Source organism: Balaenoptera borealis (genome assembly GCF_965194805.1).
Source record: "Balaenoptera borealis genome assembly, chromosome: 8".
Taxonomy (NCBI): Eukaryota; Metazoa; Chordata; class Mammalia; order Artiodactyla; family Balaenopteridae; genus Balaenoptera; species Balaenoptera borealis.
The window spans coordinates 80,076,984-80,095,609 of record NC_138865.1 but is presented as its reverse complement, the minus strand read 5'-3'; the positions used below and the strand labels follow the sequence as shown (position 1 = coordinate 80,095,609).

The window sequence follows — 18,626 nt, the reverse complement described above, 5'->3', positions numbered from 1 at the left end:
GACAGAGATTAAATGGAAAACTTATTACAGAGGAACTGAAGGTAATGTCCTTCAGCAGCACAAAGAAGATGGCCTGAAAGTCATGCTGTCACCATGCTCTACTGTCTCCCTGTTCCAGGCAACATGCATATTGAGGGTCTAGTAACTTTATCCCTCTTTCTTTGTAACTTGGCCTCCTTTCAGTTTTCTGCTGTTAATATGTCAGTGTTACCTTACATCACAATGTCTAGATAGAAAATTGCACAGCACATGCTAAATGGTCCAAGGTACATTTGTATGGGTGGGAGAGGTTTCTGGTTTGAGCTCCAGATGTGAGAAGTGAACTGGTAAATAATCATAACCAGCCAGGACCAACACAGAGAGGTCGGGAGGCTCAGGGATTCAGTAAAGAACCCATGTGTTCTTATTGTAAGTTTCACGACACAGTGAGTATACTTCAGTGTCAGGAATAATGTCTTAGTTGTGACCAACGAGGTAGATAATCAACTCATAGTCTTCCTTTTCTTGACAGTGCACATCCTTATAATTGCCATAATCCCTAAAGTATGTAGAGTGCTTTTCAGTTCACATAATTCACATTTTGAGGAAGCTGAGGTTAACTGACTTCCCCAAGGTCCTATAGTCAAGAAGGAACAGAACCAGTATTTAAACCCAGATTTTCTGACCACAGGTGTGGCTCTTTTCCCCTTGTGCCAGGCTACAGTAATTAAAGAAAAAAAATCACTATAGCTATACAGTAGAGAAATAAACAACGTGGGGCTATACTTTTCCTGCTGGAGCTGGTAGATTAGCATTAGAGGGCATTAATTTCTTTCATTTGTTGGCTTTTTTTGGCAAAGTATTACAGTTAGGATTTAAAATAAGAGAACAATTTGATTTCAAAGACAAGTAGGTGTGTTGAATTCAATCTAATGAAAAAATAATTTGGGGGAAATATTATCTAGTTACATATATTAAAACTGTCAAAACACAAACATAAAATTAAAAAACAAACACAACTTATCTACCTTAAAGAATAATGCAACTTACATGGCTTTGAAATGAGAAGCTGCTATCTGTTTAAGCAAAAGATTGACTATATTTACCCTTGCATCCTCTGGGGTCTTGAAGTTAATTATTTTTCCAAACTCTTTGGCATGGAATACAGACTTCACCCGCTCCTATAAATAGAATAAGTAGCTTCATTAACATGGGAATCTAGCTGTAGAAATACCATAAAGAAATGCCACCAAAAAAAAGCCAAGAATGAGAAATCAAGAAGAATCAAACATAAATGGAAAAAAAAAGACTAAATTCTAAGCCATCCATTATCACTAAACCTAAGATAAAAAGTTTTAGGTGAGATTTCAGTTGCAGAAGCCATCAAGGGTTGACGCAGAGGATGGGAAGGAGATCAATCTAGAAGCAGTACCACTGTTTTCCCTCTCCAAATAATGTCTCAGATAGTCCTTGATATCTGGCCATGGCCTCATGATAAATTCAGCTCAAAAATAATGTACACATGTATGTGTGCATACATATACACATGTGTTGTATAGGTATGTATGTGTGTGTATGTATGTGTTTATATATGTAACTTCTGACATTTTAAACCAGCAAGAATGTAGCTTCAGAATCAAAGAAATCAGGGTGGGTCTTAGATCCTATACGATTGTCCTCCACTTTTTAAACTTGTTTGGTATTCTGTTGTGTTTGTGGGAGGAGAACTACCTAATGGTGGATGTTAAGCATTAGAGGGACAAATAGAAAGAACAGGATTATCGAGGAGGAGTGTGGTGATTACTTCTATTAACCATGGGTAAGGACATAGAAGAAGCAATAATTTACTAGTCTAACAATTTCTATAAGTAATTCAACTAACCATGCATATATAGACTCCAGAAGAAATCAGATTCTTTTATTAAAAAAAAAAAGGATGATTGCTGATATAAGGTCTCAAGGGAAAGGTGAAAGAGGAAGAAATCAAGGAGGTAAGAAGAAGTTTATCCTTGGAGATAAAAAAGCCAGGAAATGCAATATGGGCTACAGCAGAGTCTAACAGCTACTATTATCCATCATTTCATATATGGCCACAGGGTTCTTCATTTTCTGAGTGAATCAGAGAAATTCTCAATGGGTAAGTTGGTCTAAGATCCTCAAAAACTAACATCCAGTCTACTTAAGAGCTGCCCCATGTCTTTGGAATGAATGGTAAGATTGGATAAATGGGCTTCACTAGTTAAGCACAAGGCCTAGGGATAGTTCTGTTCTATAGGCTAGTCTAGAAGAAATCTGTTGTTTCTGCCTGTCTGCATCCAATGCCCCTTCTTCCAGTAACAGTTTCTTGAATCTTCTTTGGGTAACTATTTTTCACCCTCTTTCACTCCCAAAACTTCATATAGAGCTGACCCTTCCTTCTCGGTAGCACCACAGTGATCCCGTGACCCTCACCTGGCCAGCTGGCCCATTCCAGCTCCTGACTAAAGTGACTGGTTCAGGAACAAGGAAGTGACCAAAGGTGGCCCAGTGAGACCCAGTGAGAAGCTTTCATTCTGCTGAGCTAGTAGGATATGAGCCTGGAACTTCTGCTGGCCATAGTGTCACCAAAGGATAGCCTGCTTGAGAATGAAGACAACACTGAAGAAAGTAGAACCTAGAGATGAGGGCAGCAAAGATGGACAGAATGAAGGAGGAGAGGAAGGGTGTGAGAATAAATACTAATGACATCATTTGAGCATAATTAAGCTACAAGATATAGACTTGGATTTTTCAGTTATATGAGCCAATTAAATCCCTCAAAATCAAACCAAACAAAAATAACAGTGAACAAAACTAACTTGGGCTGAGTCACATATTTCTGATTAATATAGCCAGTACCAAAGTGGCCCTTTTCACATAGGTGTCTGGTCAAATACTGTGAGGCCAAATACATTATCTTATATTTCTCTGTGTCACCTACAGTACCTAGTGCAATCATTACAACTTACAATGGCTATAGAGACTCTGATGATTTACCAAATGACTAGCAATTTGCTGTATTTTATATCAACATCCAAATACCACGTACTGTTCTAGCTGCTAGAAATCAGAGTGAGAAATGGTCTCCGCATTCAAGAAGATTATAACTGAATTAGGAAGATAATATCTATAAAGAGAGAAAGAACTATCAATAATGGGCTGTTAGAGTGAGAACTTTTCAAGTGTCCATCAGCGAGATTTTCAGGGAAAAAAAATCTGTAGGCAACTGCTAGTGATTCTGAGGTGTACAAATATCTCACTTTGGTGCCTTGGATAGCAGTGGGAAATCTGCGGTTCTTCTACTGAGTATAAAATGAGGGCCCAGGAACGCTGTGGTCCATGTAAGAGCACATAAAGTAGCACATTTTTTCTTGGCCTAGCTTTCTTTTCTTTAAGCTTGAGTAAGACAGCAGGTGTAAAGAAAAACCATACAAAGACCAAGCAACATGTAAAAAAGAGGGAGAAACATTACAAAAGTAAAGACTATTTTAATGTGTTGTTTTCAGTTCCAAGTTTTCAAAAAAATCTATTCAACATACCTTTGCTTCAATGCGCAACCTTCTCTCATGAACAATGAATGGCTCTTTGGTAAACTCATCAAAACTATACTGCCACTCACATGTAAGCTGTCCAAACGTTCCTTTTGTTACAAACAACACACCACTCAGAAAAAGAAAGAAAGAAGCCACTTTAAAAACTGAAGCACTTATATCCAATAATATAATAATAATAATAGCAGGATACACATTCTTTGCAAGGGCACATAGAACATTCACCAGGAGAGACTATATTCTGGGTTATAAGAAACGTTAATGAATTTAACAGAACTGAAATCATGCAAAGTATGTTCTCAGATCATAATGAAATTAAACTAGAAAACAAGTAACAGAACGATAACAAGAATACTTCCAAATGCTTACTTAAAAGCATACTTCTAGGGCTTCCCTGGTGGCGCAGTGGTTAAGAATCCACCTGCCAATGCAGAGGACACGGGTTCGAGCCCTGGTCTGGGAAGATCCCACATGCCGCGGAGCAACTAAGCCCGTGTGCCACAACTACTGAGGCTGCACCCTAGAGCCCACGAGCCACAACTACTGAAGCCTGTGCAGCTAGAGCCCGTGCTCCGCAACAAGAGAAGCCACCGCAACGAGAAGCCCGTGCACCGCAACGAAGAGTAGCCCCCGCTCACCACAACTAGAGGAAGCCTGTGCACAGCAACGAAGACCCAAAGCAGCCAAAAATAAAATTAAATAAAGAAATTTATTTAAAAAAAAAAAAAAGCGTACTTCTAAAAAAAAATCCATGGGTCAAAGAATCTCAAAGGAAATTAGAAAATAGTTTGAACTGAATGAGAATGAAAACATAACAAAATTTATGTAGCAACGTTTAGTGGGAAATGTACAAGCACAACATACTTATATTAGAAAACATAAAGTACTTATAAAGTAAAATGTATAAGGAATGTTTTTAAGAAATAGGAAAAATTTAGAGAACCAGCTACCAAGCAATATTTTGGAGAACCTTCATGTAATTAATGCTTTAGAACAAAATGCTTTTAATACTAAGGCTCCATGTAATATATTTACCAATCTGTATCAGAAAGAGGCTTTTAAAATTAATTCTTGTTTTCCCCCCATTTTGAGGAAGGAAATCAAGAGATGAAAATTCATTCTGTCTATAATAATTCTATTTAATTCTTCCTTCAAAGGTCTTTCTTCCCCAAATCTTCTTTCTGGTTGAAACATCAATTCTAGGTACAACCAGAGGTTTCTTTAAGTGACATATACTTTAAGTTAAGGGACTAAATTAAAGAAACAGCTGGCACCTGGCTAGAATGGAAAAGGAGAAAGCTAATTAAGATTTATCTCTTTCATCTCAATCTCCTGCCTCTGATCCCCTCTTTCACCAATCTTGGATTATAGGGGCTGCTGGAACAAACCTACTGGTCTTCCAGTACATCTTCAACCATGTGAAAATCAAAGAAAGGCTAATCTTATTTCAGGCACCTAGTACTCCCTCTCCTGGTTAAAAGATCCTTTATCTTTAAGTGCAACATTTGGAAAGAAAGGACCTCCTAAGTATAAATATCATCTTTCAATCAACTACAACTAGTGCAATCATTACAACTTACAATGGATATGTAGTAAGCTTACTACACTTACTCTGTCAAGGTTTATGTGACCTCATTTAAAGAGGTCTACTATGTTGAGAAGAAAGTAATTTCTAAAATGTTGCAATGGACTTCCCTGGTGGCGCAGTGGTTAAGAATCCGCCTGCCAATGCAGGGGACACGGGTTCGATCCCTGGTCCGGGAAGATCCCACATGCCGCGGAACAACTACATGTGGTTGCAAGTCCATGCGCCACAACTACTGAGCCTGTGCTCTAGAGCCCGCAAGCCACAACTACTGAAGCCCACGCGCCTAGAGCCCATGCTCCGCAACAAGAGAAGCCACCTCAATGAGAAGCCCGCGCACCGCAATGAAGAGTAGCCCCCGCTTGCCACAACTAGAGAAAGCCCATGCACAGCAACGAAGAACCATCGCAGCCAAAAAAAAAACACATGTTGCAAGATCTGGAAATAATAAACTTTGCAACTGACTCTTGTTTAACTCTGATGAGTCATCCTTCCCTCAGTCAATGGGGAGAAGGGTTAATAAAACATGAGTGAATGCTGCTATGAAGAAAAATGACTGTTGATGTCTGTAAGTATAAAAGTTCAGAAACAACTTAGATGTGCATTATAGCACATACTTCTGAATGAATACCAGGAAGTCATTTACAAATTAAGAAAGATCTCCATATGCTGACATGGAATACTCTTTAAGACATAGATCTTAAGCAAAAAATTAAGGTACAGGATGGTGTTATAATAGATTCCTATTTACATTAAAATATGTATGTGTATGCCTTTATAGGCAGATGTATGCTTTGATAGCATGTTTGCTTGTATAGGCATAGAATATTTCAAAGATACAAAAGTAGTTGCCTCTAGGAAGGGGAAAAGAGGGACCGGTATCTGAGATGGAATGAATACTGGCTTTCACATCTATACCTTCTAATACTGTGTGAGTTTTGTATATTTTATGTTACTTTTTAAACAAGAAAATTAAGATAGTGCTATAAATTTGGGGCTCAGAAATTATTAGGATTAAAAACATTAAAAATGATTGCTAAGTTCAATAGTCAACTTGAACCAACAAGATGCTTATATAAGTTTACCTTTTTGGCAGTGAACAAAACCACACAGCTTAATTAGCCACTCCTTTCTATTTAGCCATAATCTCTCCTCCTCAGCCACAGTTTCACTCTCCGTCATCCAGAAAAATCCACCCTACTACTGCACTTGCTTATTCTTTCCCGTGGTTTCATAATAATACCTCCTGCAAACACTTGCCCCTCCGAGGCTATGCCACTGTGTATTTTTACATGTATCCCTCTACTGTCTACAGGTTTATTTGAAGATTTGGCTGTAGTTGGGAGTATCCCCAAAAAACGAATGTCTCCAGTGGTATATCTACTTATGTGAGTGAATCTCTATACATTCTAATGATTAGATACCACCAGAAGACTACTGACTTTTGGGGTAACCTGAAATTGCATACTTTTTCGGAGAGGGGGAAGGAATGGTATTGCTTACCCTTGAGAGGATAGTTTTACAGGAATTTCTCTATCCATTTAGTTGGTTGAAACAAATACTAAAATATTTAATTTAAAATCATGTTTGTGCATGGTTATGCATTTATCTGTATGTGTGCAAAGTTTTAGGCACGAGGCTTGTAGAGCAAGAGAACCATAATTAGTATGAATCAGTGTTAAATATGTGGAACAAGATGTGAATAAAAACTGCTTCACTTCATGAGTGGCTATCAGTTAACCCCTTATCAAATTATATTAGAGAAAGAAAGTTACCTTTTGGTTATCATTAACATGTCTGTTTTATTGATCATGACATGGGTAAAATATTTGTATTTTGCAAATCTTCCATTTTCCATGACCTAAAAAAAAAAATATGAGAGTGAGAAAAGTGATAATATCCTATTCTCATACAAGTAATGCCTTACTGATCCTCTAAAAACCTTTTTCAAGGGGGCAAATCATTAGCGCACTTACACAGTAAACATACTGTCAGAAAGTTGAATATTCACAAAATCACTTCTGCTTCCTTTTTAAAAGCACCTATTTGTACTGCTTTATTCAAGATTACTCAATTGCAGCTATACCAGTGTTTAATGCTAGATTTTTAGAAGATACTGTTATTTTACAAAGTTTAAGTGGAACCTACTGAAGTTACTATTAAACGATCACATTCATTTTGTCTTGGAAAACAGATTAGTATTTGATCATACCTGTACAAAAACACATGTAAACACTAACACATATTTAAACATATGCATCACATAAATTACTATTAGCTCCCACCTTGCCTCTTCCCTGGAATTTTCATTATCTGCCTTACAAACATGCTTTTCTTTGCCAATTTCACAATTCATTCAAAATTAAGGAGCAGATCGTTTCTGGACAAACAGGAAACCCCAGGACCAGCATATGCAATAGCCTTTATTTATCTTTAAGACTGCTGAAACACTATCCATGACATGATCAACAATTCTTTGTCTCAAAAAATATAAAGTTAACTACATAAGCAAAATAGGCTTTTTAAAATCTGTTCTCAATATCATTTGCTCTGAGGATGGAGTTACTCTGGCTATTTAAAATATATAGCAGGCTAGACTATTATTTTTTAAAGGCAAGCAATGTAACTGTGACTAAGATACATCAAAAATTTAGCCAAAAATGTTAGACCTCTTGAAGGAATTCCAGAAGAGAATATAAAGATTCTGGAAAATTGTGTTCCATGAGGCTATATCAAAAAACTAAAATTATGTAATTTAGAAGAAAACTAACAAGTGACTTCATAATAAGGTTGCTTTAGAAGGCTGATACAATAGACTTTTTATGGGAGACAGAAGTTAAAAAAAAACAACAGCAGGATAAAACATACAAATTAACTGCATGGAAGAATTTTCTAACTTCAAAGATCATAATATTGAGGAAAGAGTATCTTTACTATTTACTGTAGTGGGTAGGGCAATTAAACCCCAATTCCTTGAATTACAAATGAAAAAGGGACATAACCAGAGATTCAGAAGAAATTAATAAAAATTGTTAACATATAAATTATGCAAATAAATTTGCAAAACTAGGTAAAATGGGTCATGTTTTAAGAAATGATAAATTATTAAGAGAAAGAAGCATCAAATATTGGAGAGGAAGAGTAGAAATTACTTTCAGATGACAGTATCTGGAAAACTCAAGTACACAAAATCCAGTAACTTTATTATATAAACACAATAATCAGTTTGAAAAATGGAAGGAAAACAATCCTGCTTACAAGGGTAATAAAGATAAATATTTACACATAAGTTTAACATGCAGAATTTGTATGATAAAAGCTGTAACAGTCTACTGAGGGGAATAACGGAAAATTTGAAAATGGAAATCCATGTCTTATTCTTGAATATAAAAATTCATTATAATAAAGATGTTATTCCCCCACCCCATTTTTATACATACACACTCAATGTGATCCCAAAATGATGTTTGTTAATTTGTTTTGGGGAGGCGGAAAAGTGATCTGACAATATTATAATGAAATTTATCTAGAAAAAAAGTGGTATTATCCAGTAAGTTATGAAAAGAGAATGAGAACTATCCTAGCAGATATTAATACAATTTATAAAGTTGCAGGCGTGAAACAGTTTGATGCTAGTGGAAATTATATACAGACATATCAATAGAAAGAATACAGATTCCAGAAACTGACCAAAATGCAATAGGATTTTATAAAATCCTATATATCCAAACATAGGAATTTATAAAATCAAGACAGCATTTCAGATTATTGGTCAAAAACATGCATTTTCAAGTAAATGGTGCTTCAAGCAACTTGCTGGCTAAAGCTAGATCCCTATTTCTCTCTCTTATTTTTTCCTACTTCTCTCTTTACACCAAATTAATTCCACATGGATCACTGATTTAACTATACAAAATGAAACTACAGAAGTACTAGAATAAAATAACATTTTAATAATCAAAGTGAAGGCTTAAATATAAAACACAAGGTCCATAAAACTTAAAGTAAAAAAAAAGTTAAGTGTGGAAATTAAACACTAATGAATAGCAAAACAGTAAGCAAATAAACAGAAATAAAACAAAAATCAAAGGATAAATTGGGAAAATATCTGTCAATACAGTGATATATAACTAATTTCATAACACACAGAATTCTAGTAATATGAATAAACCAATAGAAGAAAAATGAGTAAATCTATAGGAAAATGTATAAAGGATATGAACAGGTAGTCTAGCAAAACACAAAATCTGACAATAAACATGAGAAAATGTTCAATCTAACTCAAAATCAAGAAAATTCAAGTTAAATAAATGTATCCTTTGAGCCAGCAATTCCACTGCTATGATTTATCTTATGCAAAGGTATGCAAAGACATACTTATAGGAATCTTCATGGTTATATTGTTAAATGCGAAAAACCTAAATATTCAGAAACAGGAGACTGTTTAATTAGAGTATAGGCATACAATGGGACATTATGCATGAAAAAGAAACAATCCTGCTTACAAGGGTAATAAAAGGTAGATCTGGGACTTCCCTGGTGGCTCAGTGGTTAAGAATCCACTTGCTAATGCAGGGGACACGGGTTCTATCCCTGCTCTGGGAAGATCCCACATGCTGCTGAGCAACTAAGCCCGTGTGCCACAACTACTGAGCCTGCGCTCTAGGGCCCCGGAGCCACAACTACTGAAGCCCATGTGCCTAGAGCCTGTGCTCCGCAACAAGAGAAGCCACGGCAATGAGAAGCCCACGCACTGCAACAAAGAGTAGCCCCCACTTGCCGCAACTAGAGAAAGCCCACGTGCAGCAACAAAGACCCAATGCAGTCAAAAATAAACAAAATAAATTTATTAAAAAAAAAGGTAGATCTGTGTGTACTGATACAGAAAGATGGGCAAGATATAACTGAAAATAAATTACTAAGAATGAACGGGGGAGTTGAAACACATACACATACACTTATTTATATAAACATAAAAAATTTCTGGAAGGGTTCGTGGTAACACACCAAATCTGTTCATAGCATTTATCTCTGGGCTTGGGAAGGATAACGGTGGAGGTGGGGTTAGAAGTGAAGCTTTTATTTTTAACTTTACATCCTTTTGTTTCAGTTTTTTGGTACTGGAAAAGAAATTAGCTTGAAAGTATTTATTTTCTTTTGTTCTATATAGCCAAGTTTTAAAATATAGAATACAAATGTTGATTTCCTCAAGAACATCGCTACTACTAGAAGACAAGAGTCTATAAACCCCATTAATAGATTACAATCTTCAAATAACTTGAAAGCTAATGGTTCAATTCTAAGTAATTAACTTCTATTTCAATATTATGTTAAGTCTGTGTATTACAGTTGAGTCTGCCTTTCATCACTTTCCACTTTTCAGACCCAATCTAATCTGTACATTTAAGAAATTAAACCACTTTTAATAGTCACAATAGCATCTGATATAAATAAAAGCTAAAAAAAAGTAATTCATGAAGTGCTTTTTGGAGTTCATCAAAAACCTTAAATGCAACACTTGAAACATGAATGGTCAATCTTTAAATAAACATCAAAGATAACTCAATATACAGCAAAATTTTGCTGGTCAGTCTCCATTAAAACATGCGACTATGGAATAAGAACAGCATTAATGAGAAGCTACAACTTTGAATTAAATCCCGTAGAAGGATGGGAGAGAATGTGATAACTTATCAGCCATCATCTTTCATCATGCTGTAAAGAATCTACAAATGTCATGCCTTTGGTCACAATTTCCTGCCAAATTACTTGACTCTGTAAATTCACTACATATGACGCGTTATACTTTTCAAAACATCATTTATATTATTTTGAAAACCTGGAATTTTAGACCTCAAGGAGTATTATTGTTCATCCAAACTAATCTCTTCCTTTTACACATGAAGAAATTGAGGATCATTTAAGTGTCTTTCCCATCTAATCTTCACAACAACCTTGTATTATTAGGTTAAGATTACATTTAAGTGACTTGCTTGGGGTCATATTGTCAGTTGCAAAACTGGGCTCAAAAAAGTGGTTCCTTCACTTCTAATTCCAGTGCCTTGCACTACACCATGATAGTATCAGTCACACGTTTCCATGGTACCTCAAAAATGTCTTCAGTATCCCTGGATGCTGGATGTTGCTGAGGAAGGCTGCTAAAGCTGCTCAGGCTGGCTTAATTTTTTTAGGTTAACAGCATTCAAATAGTGTAATATTAATACCTTATCTTCCTCCACCCCAATCAGATAGGTATGAATGTTTCTACTAAAATAATTTGGGATACCCTTTAAAATAAATGAAGAATTAGCAAAACCAGGGCTAGGAATCACATGTAGTCTTTGCATCAAGATCAAAGCTAGGCAGAAAAATCAACGAATTTGCCTGAAGTATCAAGTACAATAGCCAGTACTATAGACATGTTAGCCTCACTTACATGCTATAGTGTTAAAGGAAAAGCATTTTTTGCCTTATTCATTAAAAGAATATATGAATTATCCATCATCACTTAAGAACTTTCTTAAAGAAATAAACAGAGAAACACAAAGGAAACTGTATTCGTTATATATAATTGTCAGAACCTACAGGTAACAAAATGTATGGTTATTGATAAGGGTCCCTTTTGCATTAGAAAAGTTGAGTATGTAAGCCTTAGTTTACTAGATATAAATAAATCCAAACCAAATTGATTATACGTTAGAAACACACAAAAAGTAGGAACTGGAAAGACAGTTGTGTCAGGGTTATCCTCTACTAATATCCGTATTTCCTGCCAGATAAGTCCCAGTACTTTAGAAAAAGAACACACCTAACAACTATAGTAATACAGAAAACACTGCTAACACTTTCCAACCATCTAAATGCTATGAAGTAGCACAGTTCTATAACAAACACATTTCTGAAAAAACAAAGCAAAATATGAAAAGATAGATGATAGGAACAAATCACTAACATGGAAGACTTTAAATCGCAAACAATATAAGGTACTAATATTCATTGCAAATATATTTAAGAAAATTGGGTAAAGATAAGAATACAGTTAAGCAAAAAACGAAAACAAAATCTGTTCAATATCTGTTTCTTTTGGAAGATGAGTTTCATAGAGGTATATATATATATTTTAAGATAGCAGCATGAGTGATAAAAGGAAAATGAAATTCATCTAGATGAAAAAGATAAAGAACAAAATGCTATCGAGCAAGAAAATCTACTGGATAATGAATAAATGGTTTTATAGATTGGCTAATTTGAATAGTTTGGAGACAATGGGGAAAGATGAAAAGTTTATCAACGGATTATACTAAAAAATTAAGTGTACTTTTTTAAAAACGACAAAATTCAGGGAGGTAAACAAATTAAAATGTAAATGTGACCATTTCTCAATTATTTAAGAAATAAATAAATGACTTGTAATCTTCTCTTTAGAGAAAAATGTAGTAAGTATAACTTCCTTAGAGTAATATGATTAAGGCTTAGGGATAAAAAAGGTTTTATCAATTCACTTTAAATATAACAGATCTGAGGGCTATAGCCAGGAAAAACAAGGTATTCAACTAAGCTTCATGGGCAAATATTGTAGAAATTCATTACCTGAAAGCTCAATGATTTCATATATATAGCAGAACAAATATAAACACAAGTGAAGAATTGGTATTTAGCTTATTATGTGAGGCAAATTGGTTTTTTAAAAAAAATTGAATCTCATTGACTGTGTCATCAAATCTGAAGAGGAATAAGGCTTTGTTTAATCCCTCCCCCATACTTTTGTCTCCTCCCATGCAAATAAGCTATTTTGACAGTCAGCCAAAGTATAAACTATGCTGACAGCTTACACAGGACAGCTGAGCATAACACTGTGACATAAAATCAAATAAAAGAAACTATTATCTTAAGAGATGTGAATTGTCACCAACTGGTTCAACTAAAACAGTCTGGAGAAAGGACAGAATTATGCTCATGACATAATTATGTGCACTGACAACAGCAGACCATTAATTAACGTACCTAATACATTCTACAAGAAGAGCCAGAGAAGTTGGTCAGAAGTACTGTAAGTGGATAGTTACAAAAGTCTCTCTAATGTAGTTCCAGCAGAACCTCTATTGAACATTTACTGACCCATGATACTATATAAACTTGAAAAGAGTAACATTTCTTTCAAAATACTGAAATAATTCAGAGCAGTCCAAATCACTGAGGTTTTATTGTTTCTATCGCTTACCAATTAATGTGTGGAAACCGTCAAAACGTTCTAACTATTCTATTAGCCTTAAAAGAAAAAAAAAAAAGGCAAAATTTAATGATGGTTTTCTATTTTGGCAAAGAGGAGACAAATGAGGAATACAGAATAATGATGACCAGAACCAGCATACACTGGTTATTATTCATCTGGAATAATGAAAATACAGTAAGTTCCTATTAGACACTGTACTAATAATCACATATATTACCTTGCTTTTTAATCCTAGCAACACCATCAAGGTACTATTATCTTGGTATTATATACCAAAGTACTGTTAGTACTACAATTATCTTCATTTTATAGTCTGGAATATGAGATCAGACTAGAATAAGACTATAAAGCTAGTAAAAGGAAAAGGCTGGTACTGAACTCAGGTTTACATGGTTCCAGAATCCAGGCCCTGAGCCATATGGTATTACTGCACCCCAGGTATTTTTACTGTCAAAATGAGTTAGCATAGAAGAAATACATATATTCCAGTAGATGAAGTGGGATCCCATTTTAACAGCTCATTGGAATATGGATTCAGATAGTTCACAAGCTGTGTCACATCTCTTGTAATACTTCAATTTCATATAATACCCAGGGATAATTATCTCTTTGGAAGATAGTAAGACTAACAAACAACTAACTCAGACTCAAAGTTCACAAAATGTCTAAACGTACATTTCTCCATACTGCTTCTTATAAGATTCTTTAGCGGTAAATTTTCACTGATATACAGTTCATCAGAATCATCACCAGACAGGATATCAGTTTCATTTGAATTTACAACTAAAGACTCTTAACTGGCAAAAAACTATACATGGTGTTTCCTTTTATAGATGACACTAAATTTTGTTTTTAGATGAATGAAAGTGGCCTCCAATCTAATTTTCTATGAAGATGAATTGTTCCATTTGGCAAGACAACAAGCTTTTCTCTCATAGGATATTTGGCTAATAAAGAAGACTTTTCATAATCTATAATAAAGTCTTCTAACAATATTATTGTTAGAGCACAAACTAAAAAAAAATATGAATGAACTTTACTAAGCTCAAGTTATGTTGAGAATCTATATGCTGTTGAAAGTAACCAAGGAACATTGTAAGGTAGGGCTCTCATGTATCAGTAGAGAAGTCATGGGTTGAATCCCAGGTTACAATTTAGCACCTTTAGCTAAATAAAGACTAAAGAGATTTTAAACTAAAACTTACTGCAGATTTTTAGCTCTATTTGCACATCCTCGGTAAGCAGAAAGTAAGACTCAAGTTGAACCTATCTGAGCTTAACATTTTTATTTCTTTTAAAGTTAAATGTGCTACTTTAATATTTATCCTTCCATAATATATTTATAAATTTATGGGATGAAATGATGACAAAGTTTTGAAAAAGATTTAGTAATCAAATTAGTCTCATTTCAGTTACTGGATTAAAAAATAATTTAAAAATTCATTGTACACTTTTTTGACAAAGAGAAAACTGGAACCTCCCCTAAGTGGAATCATCACCTCCAGAAAAAGACACAATTTCAAGGTCTTATTCACACAGTTATTTTTATGTAATTCTGGAAGGTTCTAAGTGGGGTGAGTTAGTCCATTGGCCCAAAATAAAGTTAGTGGGACTTACTACTAAATGTTCAAAAGTATATGCTTTCAAAAATGATGTGCCAAAGACTCTCCAAGAGAGTTCTAGTAAGCTAATAAATGAGGTATGAGAATTATATCCAAATTGGACAGGTAATCTTTTCATGGCATCTGCTTTATCTGAGATGCTAACTCTAATTTGCTTTGATAACAGAATTTGGCTCTCTTCAGTTTTCTCATCCCATTCAGAAGTATGCTTCTGGAGAGGAAGAGTTAAAATTGAAGAGTGAAATCCAATGGGCCTTTATCTCCTAGTTCTTGTCCACTTACTCAAAATTTCAGATGAAGCCAGGAAGAATGTTCAGCACTACTCTGGTGATCTGACTGCCTATGATAAGCCCGTTTTTTCCCAGATCAGTTGTAATTCTCCTCCGGAAGTAAAGGGAAAGACCACATCAGCTGAAGGTAGTTATCTTCCAATTGCTATTAAGGCAGTATTTGAAGCTAATTATAAACATCTGTAATTTCTGAAAGAAAAGAAATACACAACAAACGAAAACAGCCTCCCTTCTACAACTTATATAGTGGCATCTATGATATCTTTGTAAGAGATGTAAGAGAGTCAAAGAAAACACAGATAAAATTTTTAAATGTCTGAAATGGTTGAGAAATACTACCCCCACGGGACAACCCAGCTGTCAATATCTGTACACAATGAAACCCACAAAGATTATACATACATGCACATACACAAATGAATTTTAAGAGGAGAAGATTTATTTAAGGGGTAAATTTTTTTTTTTAAAGGCAGAGTCAAAAGGTAAAAATATGTTCAATCAAAAAGAAAAAGCTTCTACATCAACTATAAAAACATAGAAAGGTCCTGCTGGTGATAACGTATTCCAGAAGTAAAGACCAGGTTTCCCACACTGGGGACCGAATGGGTCACATTTTTAATCTTTAGAAGTTAACAGTAATTCTATTTATAAAAATTTACAATAAAATAAAAAATATATAACATAAATTTATATATTTGAATCATAATTACATGAATAAAAATTTAAAAATGAAATACACTGTAATAAATGGTGGGGAGACGGTAAAGTTTTTCCTTTCTATTCCTATTTTTCTTTACTGAGCATATATTACTTTAACAATGTAGAAAATAATCTACTTTAAGTTTTTAAAAATTTCACATCTTTTGTAAAATACTAAAACTGTAGATTGAGAATCAATGTTAGTCTAGTGATTCGCAAGAGAGATTTACCTTTTTCCATGGAGTGCGAGTCTCTAAATTTTTTAATTCAAAGAAACTCCAAGTTTTATTGAATACATTCAAAAAACCTTTGTAGACATAATAGAGTTAACAAACTATTCACAAATAATAATTTACAGTATAAAAACATAGCATTCCCAATTAAGAATTATATATACTATCCTGATTATCTGTTTATAAAAACACAATGACTATATTTTGAATGCTCAAATAATTAAGGATCCCTAAGAAATAGCATAATGCAAATTGAGTAGATATCTTTGTTACCATTTCACTGTGTAGGATATGTATATGCAATAAAGATGGTTACATTAAAAACCAATTTTACAAAATTATTAAATGTTTATTTTAAAGCTGATATTTGGAGGTACACTATTCCTATATACATATTGGTTGATATGAAATAATTGTTAAATAAATTTATCATACTGATTGAGAGATAATTACAGACATGAAAATGGGTCTACCACATTAAAACAAACCAAGCCATAAACTCCTACATATGACCATCATAAATTATTCTAATTAGCTCCCTAACACGGTTTGTGTTATTTGAAATCATGTGTTTCATTCTTCTTTGATTCAGGCCTTTCTGTAAGGTTTTGTATAGTATGGCTTGTACTCACTGCACTTCATAAATCTGAATATTCATCTACTGAAATTAAAGATTACATTAACAATCTAAACATTTTTAATTGATCTCCATTTATTTCAAAGGTGTAGGGATAGGATAATAAATAAAACTGACATTCTTTTTACATATCCATCATAATTATTATTTGACTTAAATGAATAATTTGTGTATCTTATTTAGACCCTACAGGACCTTTAATATTTTGGACTACTACAATAAATTACAAATATGCAAGGAAACCTATAAAAGAAAAAACTGTAGCTTGAAGATACAGTAGAAAAGTACTCAGTAACAGTTGGATTGTTGTTTCTGGTCCTCCTCCCATCACTATAGGAAAAGTATAATGCAAAATTTCACCATGGGATTTAAATCAGACAAACTACTATAGTAGCTGTCACAGCAGTCATCATTCTATAGTGTATATGACCCTGGGACGTAAAATACAGCAGCACATACTTCATGTTGAACTTTGATGTCCTACTCACAGATCTAAAATGGCTCCATCTGTTAATTTTCATAACATGACCTTAAAGTCAACACTCAACACTGCATCAATGATATGTGTTTTGAATAATTTCAAAAGGTAAAATTTATAAAATTCTGATTATTTTAAAAGCAGAAGCAAATTGAAATTTATTCCAACTTCCTTTTCAATAAGGAATATCGAAAGTCAGTAATATTACTCTGGATTTACTTTGTTATATCTATACCAATGTGAGCATCAATTAATTTCATTTATAGGCTCTTATAAACAGATTATTTATCCATGGTGATAGGTGTTCACAATTTTAGGATTTTTATAAACTCTTCTTCCTGCCAGTTTTCACTATGTTATTCAAGTGTCAAGTAGACATAAAGGAAAACAGAGAATGAGTGATTATTCCCTTAGAAAAGAAGAGAGAAGAACACTCCATCCCTTTATCCCTTTTTCTATACATAGGCAATGACCACATAGAAATTTGGAATATAAATAAAGTTAAAGGATATGGAAAGGTGTGGTATTACATAGTCAATCTTTCAAACTCAGCTTTCTCACAAGACTTTATTAGATGGATACTCCCATTTTTAAAGTTCTAATTAATTACAGAGCCACTAATAAACAAACAAAAGAACTGTTCATCTCATTTAAAATCCCAAAATTGAACTAATTTTCTATATATTTGATGAGGAATAAGAAGATATTTTTGTCCAAGTCCTATATCTCCATCAAGAAAACACAGAGCAATCCTCAGGCTTAAATTTTTCTCAAATAAAATTAACATAATAAATACATTTTTTAAACTGAAAAAATAATTAATACCTGTCAGCAGAGAAGCTTGAAAAGATTATTTCACTGGGGCAGGAAAACAGAAACAGAAAGAACAAGGCCAATTATACTGTTAAGAGAATGTATGCCACTTCTAAGGGCTAAAAACTTAAGGATGAATCCCTAAGGTCACATGAACAAAGTTTACTAGTTACTAGAATATTATTTTAAATCTTTTTACTGTTTAAGAGATTTTAAATAAATGTAATTCTACCTCCAATTTTCTTTTCATTAAAATGGTAAGGCACTGCTAAAATATCCAGAACTTTTCCCAGATAAATTCTTAAGGACCTTTGTGAAATCTGTACCGTAGAATTAAGTGTCACAGACCAACCACAGGGAACTCAGTAAATTTCTTGCAAACAAGCAGTTAGCATTTTCTCCTTTAGAAAGGCCGCATGCTTAGCATAGTTGGAATCAAGAAGTTAATGAAGAAATTACCAAACCCTTCCTCTCTCAGGCATACACAA

General features: G+C 34.0%; 1 protein-coding gene across 1 annotated transcript in view; it reads right to left on the bottom strand.

The window, feature by feature from the left end:
- VPS13A (vacuolar protein sorting 13 homolog A) overlaps positions 1-18,626 on the bottom strand; it is a 264,222-nt gene that overhangs the window by 7,144 nt on the left and 238,452 nt on the right. The window contains exons 69-71 of the mRNA XM_082401536.1: positions 6,909-6,994; positions 3,537-3,660; positions 1,086-1,160 (exon numbers count right to left, since the gene is read on the bottom strand). Coding sequence (XP_082257662.1) covers positions 1,086-1,160; positions 3,537-3,660; positions 6,909-6,994 — 285 coding nt within the window. The remainder of the gene's footprint in view (positions 1-1,085; positions 1,161-3,536; positions 3,661-6,908; positions 6,995-18,626) is intronic.